Source organism: Panthera tigris, chromosome X, assembly GCF_018350195.1.
Source record: "Panthera tigris isolate Pti1 chromosome X, P.tigris_Pti1_mat1.1, whole genome shotgun sequence".
Classification (NCBI taxonomy): domain Eukaryota; kingdom Metazoa; phylum Chordata; class Mammalia; order Carnivora; family Felidae; genus Panthera; species Panthera tigris.
This window is the reverse complement of record NC_056677.1, coordinates 45,163,445-45,175,806: the sequence shown is the minus strand read 5'-3', so window position 1 is coordinate 45,175,806 and position 12,362 is coordinate 45,163,445. Positions and strand designations below refer to the sequence as shown.

The window sequence follows — 12,362 nt, the reverse complement described above, 5'->3', positions numbered from 1 at the left end:
ACTTCACAATTTGAATACATATCTCTCCTGTCCGGCCACCTCAAAGACTCTGCTAAGACCCTGTCCAGGTAGTGTTTTCCCTGACAGAGTTATCCAGTAAAGTCAGCTTTATTATCAAGTTGTTTGATTTTTGGAAAGCACAGTACATGACAAGCATAGTCACCATTACTGAACGTAATGAACCAGTGGACTGAGCTTAAACCCCAGGACCAATATCGATAGAAACTTCTGAAATGTGCACTGATTGAAGGACCACAGGTCCTTAGAGAAATCAGTTACCAAACCACAGGTTTAAATGTGCAGTAACACAAGCAAAAAAGGTAAAGAAAACAGTTGTTAATGTATTTATTATACAGAGGAGAGCAAATTCACTCAAGTATGACAGCAAACCCAGAAGCATGGAAGGGAATGATTGATCAAAGCATGTATAAAAATAGTATTAAAGTACTTAGTATCTATTTTTGTTACAGATATCTTTCTGAGAAACATTCAGCACTAACGGTGACTTGTAACTGTCTGTCCCCAAAGTATGTGGTTGCAAAAGAGAGCTCGGGCAGGAGGAAAAAGGCCACTCTTCAAGCACCATGTCGGGTACTCTGCGGACACTGCCTTCCCACGCCTTGGCTGCAGGCGTGGGAAGAAGTCCACGAACATTGCATACACCCACGCCAGTACGCATGCACCCAGTCAGTACGCACATATCCGCGTCAGTACGCACACACGTTGTACCAGGCCTTTCCTGCGCATGCCCATTGTTAAGAAAGACCGTTGCTGAGCACGCGCCCTGCTGCCCACGCGTCCTGTGAGCAGAGCTGAGGAAGAAGCGGTGGTGTGGGCGGTGTCGTGGTCTTTCTGGCTGCCTGCCCTCAACCGGTAGGTCCACAAATCAGTCCTTCCAGGACTTTAAGTGTGAGTGACTGTGAGGAGAGTGCCAGTGGGCCTCGGGCGGGTCGGGACGGTAGATCTGTGGCCTCGGAGGAGGAAGTTGCTAGGAGTTAGCGTTCTTCTCCTCACAGGCGTCGCGGCCGCCATGGCCCTCGTCCTCGTGGTGGTGGGACCGGGACAAGTGAGGACAGCTGGCGGCCGAGGACGGGGGAGGTGAAGACAGGGTGGGTCTTGGGGGCGTTCTTTGAGGTATCTGAGTCCTGCAAGCACCTGGAACTGCCGGCGGAGCACTGAAGCCAGAGTCCTCAGTGGGACCCTGGGTGGGAGGCGGGCCAGGCGGTACAGAACAGGTCTGGAACGGGTGCCTGTGGGCGGGGGTGGGGAGCGGTCAGTAGGTTAAGTGGCTGACGCTGGATCTCAGGTCAGGTCTAGATCTCAGGGTGGTGAGTTCGAGCCCCACCTGGGCTCCAGGATGGCCGTGAAGTCTACTTAAAACAAAAAACAAAAAACGGTGTGTGGGGCTGGAAACGGGGAACGGTGTGGGGTTGGAGCTGCGTCCCGGAGATTTGTATCGCACTGTGCAGGGTGTCAAGGGAGGAGCCGGCTCACTGGTCAGTATCGAAACTAGACACCTTGAGCCCTTGTGGTGGGAAGACAGCCATAGGCAGTACGCAAACGATTAAGACTTCTCTGTGTTCCAAGGAAACCTTATTTAAGAGGGTAAAATGGGCCCAGTAACTGGGAATGTGAAAACAATAGCGACTCAGGTTTAAATATCCAGCATTGTTTTCTCACATGCCTTTATGATGGGGAATCTAGCTGTGAAACTAAGCCTCGCGTTTTCTCCTGTCCTTAAGGTGATTTGACTGCCAGTTTGGCCGATGTGAATGATCTTGCAGCCCGTTTATTTGGTGTGACCACAGCATGTACACTATCCTTACGCAAGGTTGATTTTGAAAGTATTTTCAAAGTAAAAAAAAATTAAAATGTTACGCCTTGGAGGTGGTGTACCTAGCCTTTAGAATACATTTTCCAAATACTGATATTCTACTTTCAGGGTGAAAAATGAGTGGGCGTGTGAGAACAAGATCTAAATCTAAACAAAGAAAGGATGATGGCAAGGCTAACCAGCCAGCTGCACCTGTGGCTGTGAGTACTTCAGCAATTGATGTTCTACACCATCAGTTTATTTCTCTGAAAATTTTGTTGACCTACAAACGTACAGATACAGTGATAAAAGTTTCTTTGCTGGGAAGGGGCAGGAAACATTGAGCCAGAAGGATTCCATACTTGTGTTCCCTGGGTAAATATACCCTATGACTCCTTTCTCATGCTTACTAACAACAAGTTGTACGTATCCATCCCAGCATAGTTTAAAATAGCCTCCAGAGTGCTTGTGGGTACCTCTTCCGGGTAGCTACTCTGTGGGAAGAGTAACTCTTTTTTAATTTAAATTTTACTTAGCGTACAGTGCAATATTGGCTTCAGGAGTAGACTTCGGTGATTCATCACTTACGTACAACACCCAGCGCTCATCACAAGTGCCCTCCTTATCACCTGTCACCCATCTGTGCCATCCTCCACCCACCTACCTCCATCAAGCCTCACTTTGTTCTCTATCCTTAAGAGTCTCTTGTGATTTGTTTCCCCCTCTCCTTTATTTTTACTTCCCTTCCCATATGTTCCTCTGTTTTATTATTAAATTCCACATATGAGTGAAATCATAGGGTACTTGTTTTTCTCTGATTGACTTCTTTCACTTAGCATAATACATTCTAGCCCCATCCACATTGTTGCAAATGGCAAGATTTTAATACCTTTTGATGACTAATATTCCATTATATGTATGTGTATATAAATGGCCATATAACTTTTAGGAATACAATATAGAATTATATTTTATAAGTGTTTTTATACTTATTTATTATTTGATATAAAATGCGTAACATAGGTTTATATTATTGGCATGCATTAATGCAACTTTTTGTTCACACACGCACGCACACCCTAGGCCCAGCAGCCCAGTGATGAGCAGCCTCAACAAAAGGAGGCACCCACTGAGTGTCAGGATATTATGCCGGAGCGAGAGAAAGCAGTTGAAGAAGCACCTCTGGATGAAGGTGAAGGGAAAGGGAAAAAGAATGCTTATGGGGGCACAGGGTATATTTTTGCATCACGCATTATGACGTAACAGGACAAAACAAAACCTTAGAAGAGAATCTCAGCCATTTCCCGAAAATTGTTTCAAAAGGTGAATAGAGTATAGTTTACAGCTGTATTCACTCTAACGAATTTCCCCTTTTTCTTCAAGATTTAATCTGCTTGAACATGCAGTCTGTTCTAAATCAGAGGAAACTGTTTACTACAAAAGTATACATTTTTTCACTAGTTGAATTTGTTCTTCTTAGAACATTTTTGCGTGGCCTTTTCCTTCCCTGCATCAAAAGTGTAAGCTGGTTTTAACAGTGTGTGCAGAGTGCCAAGTCAGCATATCTTATAACATCAGGAATAAAGAAGATTTGCATAGGGATGGTAGCCTCATTTTATAAATAAGAAAACTAAGGTTCAGGGATTGTGGCTTGCCAAAGACTGCTTGACACATGGAGACATAACTCATATTTCATTACACGGTTTTTGTACTTCCTACCATCTGTGTTGTTATACCAAAGTGTGAATGCTTTTGTATAAAATGCTTAATACTCAAATGTGTCTGTACTGTAAAATAGCGTAGTACAGGCACAGGAATAAATGAAGTTCAGTGGAGCAAGAGATAGACTCCAGAAAAAGGCTCGAGGAATGAGAGCCACCATTTCCTTTGCTTAATCATTTGATATGGTACATTTGGGAAACGCTGTATAATTTGGGAGACTGGCATATAGGTAAACTATATTAGTGTGATTTTTAAGTGGCTTTAGGAGGTGTTTAACAACTTATGATTAGGAAAATCAAAAGTATCTTAAAATGATCATGAAACGGAAATTACCAGCTTCCAAAGAAAGTATTTTCATCAAATACTTGTATGGAATTATTGACATCATTCAGGCCATGGATTATTTTAGGAATTCGCTGGTAAGAGGTTTCTACGATAGGACTGATGACAAAGTCCATTAATTTCTTTCCACCCTGCTCCCTTTATTCTCACTGTAAGACAGAAGTTTGACTATAAGTCACTAATATTTTGCTGTTATTTTTGATACTTGGTTCTCTGCATGATTCATTTATCATAAGTTATAGAGAGAGACTTTGCCCCTAAATCTAACTAGTTAAATTTCACAAAATAGCTTTCAGGTTGCTCCAATAGGAGATGTATGTCACTAGTGTAGGATTTGTCATAGGCCCACAAATGCACTCAGCTAATTGTTCAGGAAATTAAATTTTAATTTTCATTAAAATCCTATCCATGGTGCAGGGTGCCTGGGTGGTTCACTCAGTCAGGTGTCACACTCTAGATTTTGCCTCAGGTCATGATATCAGGGTTCGTGAGCTTGAGCCCCGCATCCAGCTGTGCACTTAGGAGTGCAGAGCCTGTTTGTGATACTCTTCATTCTCCCTCTGTGTGCCCCTCCCCTGATCATTCTCTCTCTAAATAAATAAATAAACTTAAAAAAAATCCTGTGCATGGTGTACATTTAAGATTTCTTAGCTGATGCTCTCTATTCTTAGTACACTGTGGTAATATAATGCAAATGTAGATTTAGTGTGGTTTCTCTTTAGATTGTTATTTGAAATAAGGTTTCATATTACAGGAAAACAAAGATGGGAAGTCCATCTTTCCATCGCTTTTTTTGTTACCCTAAGTCTACAGGCTTGTATTTCATATAATGGCAAGAATACATATTATCACTTCTTTCTTTATATTTTATGTTTACTCCTTAAGTTGATTATCATCTTTTTTTTTTTTTTTTTTTTTTTTTTTGGTAAGGCCCTGACCTGGAATCTGGTATCCAGGAACTGCCTGTGCCAAAGACTGGGGGCAAAAGTGAAGATGACAGTGATGTGAAGGGGGTGGATGTCCCAACACTGGAGCCCGTGAAGATGCCTGAAGCAGATATGTTATCCATTGAGAATGCAAAGTATGCAGATATTTTCCTGAATATTATATCTTTACTTATGTAGATATGACTTTATTGATACTTTAATGACAGAGTTTACACATAAAGGTAGCTTTCATAAGTAGTTCAGACCCTAATTTCCTGACTGCCTGACTTATACCCTATCAGATATAGACTTAAATTGGGTCAGAGCCTTCTTAAATAATAAAAAATGAAACCATTTCCTTTTTTATAAAGTGTAAATACTGGGGCGCCTGGGTGGCTCAGTCAGTTAAGCATCTGACTCTTGATTTGGCTCAGGTCATGGACTCACAGTTTGTGAGATTGAGCCCCACGTTGGGCTCTGTGCGGACAGCATGGAGCCTGCTTGGGACTCTCTCTCTTCCTCTCTCTCTGTCCCTCTCCCATTTGTGCTCTCTCTCTCTCACTCTCTCAAAATAAGGAAATAGACTTTAAAAAATAAATAAAATACACTGTAAATACTTTAACCGATGGCTACTTAAATTCAGAATCTTCTGTAGTTTCTTCTTTTAAAAACCACAAAATGGATTTGGAGTAAATACCAGTTTGTATGAAATATGCTGAGGCACTGAAGTAGGTTCTAATACCAGCTCTAACATAAGTTGTATGATTCTGGGAGGATCCCTTCACTTCTGAATGCATCTTGGCTCATATATTTAGTGATTTCAAACCAGATACATTGCAGTCAGTTTTTATTGCTGATTTTTGTATTCTGTGGTTCTATTGGATAATATACATGGAATACAAAAATCTTCCATTTTGTATGATTTATTTGTCATCAGATAACATCTTTGGTCAAATTTTAACATCTGAGTTGAGATTTCATTGCTACTGAGAACAAGAAAACACACTGCTTGATGTTGGTTTTTCTCTATGGAGACCTGGATATCTGTTCTTAAATTTTGTCAGACTCTAAATTATTGTGGCTCTTACAGAACACGTGCATTTTGAAACCTTTCCCCAATGAAGGCTCAAATGACTGAGTGATAAAATGGCAAGAGATAGTCTAGTTTCTAGTTTCTGCACTCTCCCTACATCAAGTAGGGTGCAAGCATGGGTGTTATATGTAAGCGATGAATCCCTAAATTCTACTCCTGAAACCAGTGCGACACTAGATGTTAACTAACTTGAATCTAAACACAAAGATAAAAAAATGAAACTACCTTTTAATAGGTTTATTTCATTTTATCTGTTCTGAACCTGAAGTGTTTTTTTCTTTTCTTGTACCTATAGGAAGTGTGGTGTGTTCCAAAAATGTTGGTAAAGCATACGCTTGGAATTCTATCTTATAAAATAAAAACTATAGTGTCCTCTGTATATCATTAATTTAATGTAAATAAATTCTGCTGAGTAATGTTTCCAACTCTGTGTCTGTCTTACAGGTGAAGGACAACCGAAAGTGTAAGCAAGAAGAAGCTGAAACCATGCAAACTGCTCTCATGTAGGAAGGACACTTCACTGTTAAAAATCCCTCAATAAAATCTTACAACTTTCTCCAAAGACTCTTTTCAAACCTTTGTTAAACTTACTCTAAGTATTAGATGCTACTGAAAATTGTGTCATTTTTTGAAATTTTGTATTCTGATTGAGCTGGTAAGTGCAGATATATCTGTACATCAATACTCTCTCCAGAAGCCTTGCTGCATAGGATTTAATGCCAGAGGTGTATGTCAACATCCATTATGAGCTTCAACATACACAATTCTATCATCTTTGAATACTAACAGTTTGTTCCTGCTGTTTTAAACATTATCCCCCCTCTTTGTTTTCTCATTTCACAATATTGGACAGACCCACCCAGTACAGTGTTGGGAAGTATTGGTAAATAATGGACATCCTTGTCTTATTTCTGATCGGAATTAGAAAATTTTTAGCATTTGACTATATTTACTGTGACATAAAAGAAGTTCCATTCTTAGGTTAGTTTCCTAACAACATTTCTGTTGAATATATGTTGACTTTCATCAAGCACTTGTAGAACGTTTATTGAGATGGTTGTAGCGGTTTTCTTCCATTAATCTGTTAGCGTAATGAATTTCGTACATATTTTCGTATGTTTAATTTTTTTTAATGTTTATTTAGTTTTGAGAGAGAGACAGACAGAGCGTCGGCCGAGAAGTTGCAGGGACACAGTGAGACACAGAATCTGGAGCAGGCTCCAGGCTCTGAGCTGTCAGCACAGAGTCTGACGTGGGGTTCAAACCCACAAACCGTGAGATCATGACCTGAGTTGAAGTCTGGCGCTTAGCCGACTGAACCACTTAGGCGCCCTAATATTTTCCTATGTTTAAGTCAACCATACGCTACTGGGAGGGAATGTTCATGACCTATGATCTTTCTGAATAACCTACATCATATTAATTAGGTTAGAATTTGTATTAATATCTTCATGAGTGACATTAGCATCTACTTTTATTTCGTATACACTCTTGGATTTTAGTATCATGGATATACTGGCTTCATAAAATTTATTGGTATGTAAGACCTCTTTTTCTATCCTCTGGATCTGAAGACCCTGAAAGGCTATGAGTAATGTTGGACTAGAGTTTCCCATGTTCAGCTGTCTCTGGATTGCATCTTTCTTGGAAATTGGACCCTACCTAAATGGCGAGGAACCTCCAGATCCGCATCATTTCAAATTTGGTGAGGTGCCCATCTTCCCTGCAAGATGCCTCTAATGATGCCATCACTCCGAAAGCTACCTCCTCCAGTTTCTACGCTGTTATTAATCTTCTATTCCCAGAAAGTTAAAAGTCATGGCTCTGTTATAACTAGATAATTTTTTTTTTCAACGTTTTTTATTTATTTTTTTGGGACAGAGAGAGACAGAGCATGAACGGGGGAGGGGCAGAGAGAGAGGGAGACACAGAATCGGAAACAGGCTCCAGGCTCCGAGCCATCAGCCCAGAGCCTGACGCGGGGCTCGAACTCACGGACCGCGAGATCGTGACCTGGCTGAAGTCGGACGCTCAACCGACTGCGCCACCCAGGCGCCCCTATAACTAGATAATTTTGATCTGTGCTCTATAATTGTGAATAGCTGGCCATCCACTGATTGTGTGCGCTTAGGACAATAGATCCATTTATTGAGTTTTTAAAGAATGAGTTACTATAAAAGCTCCTCTATTGATAGCATGTATACTATATGTCAGTGTCTTCTTTCTCCTAGGTTCCATACATGTATAACTTCATTTAATCTTCACAAAAAGGTGTGTCAGAGTGTACCCACAACTTACTTTTGACTCTAATAAGCAGTAGATTTCGGGATTCAGTTCTAAGAAGCCCTTGGTCATCCTCAAAGTAAATACATCTGGAAATGTTGGCCAGGAAAACTGATGGTGTACATGATGACGATACTGGCAATCTGACGTTTTCATAAAAACTTAGAGTAATTTTATAATGTTTGACATGAAGGGCTTTGTCCTTTTGAAGGAAAGGTTTCACAAAATGTGGCACACAGACTTCACATGGTTTTCCAGATGATTTCATTGATACAAAAAAAAATTTTTAATTTTAAAATAATAGCATACTTATTTTACTGTGCTATAATATAATAACTACAACACCAAAGCTATTTGGAACAGTTTATCCAAAGACAAAGAATGATGTCACAGGCCCCATGGCAAAAAAACACAGATCTCTTGCAAAACTTCTTTCTTCAAAAGTTATTTACTGGCAGGGATATTAGCCATTCTTACAGGTGTGAGGTGATATCTCATTATAGTTTTGTATTTTGTATTTGTATATCTGGGGGCTCCGGTATTTGGCGCATAGACATTTATAATAGTTAGCTCTTCCTGATGGATAGACCCTGTGATTATTATATAATGCCCTTCTTCATCTCTTGTTACAGCCTTTAATTTAAAGTCTAGTTTGTCTGATATAAGTATGGCTACTCCAGCTTTCTTTTGGCTTCCAGTAGCATGATAAATTGTTCTCCATCCCCTCACTCTCAATCTAAAGGTGTCCTCAGATCTAAAATGAGTCTCTTGTAGACAGCAAATAGATGGGTCTTGTTTTTTGATCCATTCTGATACCCTATGTCTTTTAGTTGGCGCATTTAATCCATTTACATTCAGTGTTATTATAGAAAGATACGGGTTTAGAGTCATTGTGATGTCTGTATGTTTTATGCTTGTAGTGATGTCTCTGGTACTTTGTCTCACAGGATCCCCCTTAGGATCTCTTGTAGGGCTGGTTTCGTGGTGACAAATTCCTTCAGTTTTTGTTTGTTTGGGAAGACCTTTATCTCTCCTTCTATTCTAAATGACAGACTTGCTGGATAAAGGATTCTCGGCTGCATATTTTTTCTGTTTAGCACACTGTAGATATCGTGCCAAGCCTTTCTGGCCTGCCAAGTTTCAAAGGAGAGATCAGTCACGAGTCTTATAGGTCTCCCTTTATATGTGAGGGCACGTTTATCCCTTGCTGCTTTCAGAATTTTCTCTTTATCCTTGTATTTTGCCAGTTTCACTATGATATGTCGTGCAGAAGATCGATTCAAGTTACGTCTGAAGGGAGTTCTCTGTGCCTCTTGGATTTCAATGCCTTCTTCCTTCCCCAGTTCAGGGAAGTTCTCAGCTATAATTTCTTCAAGTACCCCTTCAGCACCTTTCCCTCTCTCTTCCTCCTCTGGGATACCAATTATGCGTATATTATTTCTTTTTAGTGTGTCACTTAGTTCTCTAATTTTCCCCTCATACTCCTGGATTTTTTTATCTCTCTTTCTTTCAGCTTCCTCTTTCTCCATAACTTTATCTTCTAGTTCACCTATTCTCTCCTCTGCCTCTTCAAGCCGAGCCGTCGTCGTTTCCATTTTGTTTTGCATTTCGTTTAAAGCGTTTTTCAGCTCCTCGTGACTGGTCCTTAGTCCCTTGATCTCTGTGGCAAGAGATTCTCTGCTGTCCTGTATACTGTTTTCAAGCCCAGCAATTAACTTTATGACTATTATTCTAAATTCACTTTCTGTTATATTATTTAAATCCTTTTTGATCAGTTCATTAGCTGTTGTTATTTCCTGGAGATTCTTCTGAGGGGAATTCTTCCGTTTGGTCATTTTGGATAGTCCCTGGAGTGGTGAGGACCTGCAGGGCACTTCCCCTGTGCTGTGGTGTATAACTGGAGTCGGTGGGCGGGGCCGCAGTCCGCCCTGATGTCTGCCCCCAGCCCACCGCTGGGGCCACAGTCAGACTGGTGTGTGCCTTCTCTTCCCCTCTCCTAGGGGCGGGATTCACTGTGGGGTGGCGTGGCCCGTCTGGGCTACTTGCACACTGCCAGGCTTGTGTTGCTGGGGATCTGGCATATTAGCTGGGGTGGGTAGGCAAGGTGCACGGGGGCTGGAGGGGCAGGCTTAGCTCGCTTCTCCTTAGGTGATCCACTTCAGGAGGGGCCCTGTGGCAGCGGGAGGGAGTCAGACCCGCTGCCGGAGGTTTGGCTCCGCAGAAGCACAGAGTTGGGTGTTTGCGCTGCGCGAGCAAGTTCCCTGGCAGGAACTGGTTCCCTTTGGGATTTTGGCTGGGGGATGGGCGGGGGAGATGGCGCTGGCGAGCGCCTTTGTTCCCCGCCAAGCTGAACTCTGCCGTCCGGGGGTTCAGCAGCTCTCCCTCCCTTTGTCCTCCAGCCTTCCCGCTTTCCGAGCGGAGCTGTTAACTTATGACCTCCCAGACGCTAAGTCGCGCTTGCTGTGGGAACACAGTCCGTCAGGCCCCTCCGCTTTTGCCAGCCAGACTCGGGGGCTCCGCTTGGCCGGCGAGCCGCCCCTCCACCCCGGCTCCCTCCCGCCAGTCGGTGGAGCGCGCACCGCCTCGCCGCCCTTCCTACCCTCTTCCGTGGGCCTCTCGTGTGCGCTTGGCTCCGGAGACTCCGTTCTGCTAATCCTCTGGCGGTTTTCTGGGTTATTTAGGCAGGTGTAGGTGGAATCTAAGTGATCAGCAGGACGCGCGGTGAGCCCAGGGTCCTCCTACGCCGCCATCTTCCGGAACCCTCCAATGCTCTGTATTTTGTATTTGTATAGACTTGTATTTGACGAGTGATGTTGAGCGTCTTTTCGTGTGTCTGTTGGCAATTTGGAGGTCTTCTTTACAAAAGTGTCTATTCATGTCTTCTGCCCATGTTTTAAATTGGGTTATATGTTTTTTTGGGTGTTGAGTTTTATAAATTCTTTCTATATTTTGGATACTAACCCATTATCAGAAATGTCATTTGCAAATATCTTCTCCCATTCTGTAGGTTGCCTTTTAGTTTTGTTAATGGTTTCCTTCCCTGTGCAGAAGGTGTTTATTTTGATGAAGTCCCAGTGGTTTATTTTTGCTTTTGTTTCCCTTGCCTCAGGAGACATATCTAGAAAGAAGTTGCTACAGCGGATGTCAAAGAGGTTACTGCCTGTGTTCTCCTCTAGGATTTTGATGGTTTTGGGTCGCACATTTAGGCCTTTGATCCATTTTGAATTAATTTTAATTTTTTAATTTATTTAAATACAAGCTAGATAACATACAGTATAGTCTTGGCTTCAGGAGTAGAACCCAGTGATTCATCTCCCCCGTGTGACAGCCAGCGCTCATCCTGAGAAGTGCCCTCCTTAATGCCCATCACCCATTTAACCCATCCTCCCACCCACCCACCCACCCCTCCAGCAACCCTGTTTGTTCTCTGTATTTAAGAGTCCCTCTGGTTTGCCTCCCTCTCTGTTTGTATTTCATTTTTGTGTGTGGTGTAAGAAACTGGTCCAGTTTCATTCTTCTGCGTGCTGTTGTCCAGCTTTCCTAACCATTTGTTAAGGAGCCTGTCTTTTTCCTCATGGATATTCTTTCCTGCTTTATCAAAAATGAATTGACCATATATTTGTGGGTTCCTTTGTGGGTATTTTATTCCATTCCATCGATCTATGTGTCTATTTTGGTAGCAGTACCATACTGTTTTGATCACTACAGCTTTGTAATACAATTTTATGTCCCAAATAGTGATGCCTCCGGGTTTGCTTTGCCTTTTCAAGGTTGCTCTGGCTATTCTGGGTCTTTTGTGGCTCCCTACCAGTTTTAGGTCTGTGACAAATGCTGGCAGTATGTTGATAGGGATTGCATTAAATGTGTAGATCGCTTTGCGTAGTTTTGACAGTTTATCAATATTTGTTCTTCCAACCCACGAGCATGGAATGTCTTTCCATTTCTTTGTGTCATCTTCAATGTCTTTCATCAGTGTTTTAGTCTTCAGAGTACTACAAGTATTTCACCTCTCTGGTTAGGTTTATTCCTAGGTATCTGATTGTTTTTAGTGCAATTGTAAATGGGATTGATTCCTTAATTTCCCATTCTGCTGCTTCCCTATTGCTGCATAGAAATGCAACAGATTTCTGTATGTTGATTTTTGCATCCTGTGACTTTATTAAATTCATGTATCAGTCGTAGC

The 12,362-nt window shown here is 41.9% G+C and overlaps 1 protein-coding gene across 1 annotated transcript; it reads left to right on the top strand.

Annotated features, from left to right (window-relative positions):
* Positions 1-768: 768 nt before the first annotated feature.
* LOC102964751 (P antigen family member 3-like) lies at positions 769-6,452 on the top strand. Its single transcript, XM_042974708.1, has 5 exons — positions 769-873; positions 1,943-2,034; positions 2,897-3,005; positions 4,808-4,958; positions 6,341-6,452. Exons 2-5 carry the CDS (start codon positions 1,951-1,953, stop codon positions 6,342-6,344), a joined length of 348 nt encoding a protein of 115 aa, XP_042830642.1. The 5' UTR covers positions 769-873; positions 1,943-1,950; the 3' UTR covers positions 6,345-6,452.
* Positions 6,453-12,362: the final 5,910 nt, after the last annotated feature.

What these genes read in the sequence shown, in the direction of transcription:
- LOC102964751 (XM_042974708.1), top strand. Translation starts at nt 1,951, where the DNA reads ATGAGTGGGCGTGTGAGAACAAGATCTAAATCTAAACAAAGAAAGGAT. An exon ending in AGCCAGCTGCACCTGTGGCT is followed by an intron (nt 2,035 to 2,896) that starts GTGAGTACTTCA and finishes CGCACACCCTAG; the next exon opens with GCCCAGCAGCCCAGTGATGA. An exon ending in AGAAGCACCTCTGGATGAAG is followed by an intron (nt 3,006 to 4,807) that starts GTGAAGGGAAAG and finishes TTTTTTGGTAAG; the next exon opens with GCCCTGACCTGGAATCTGGT.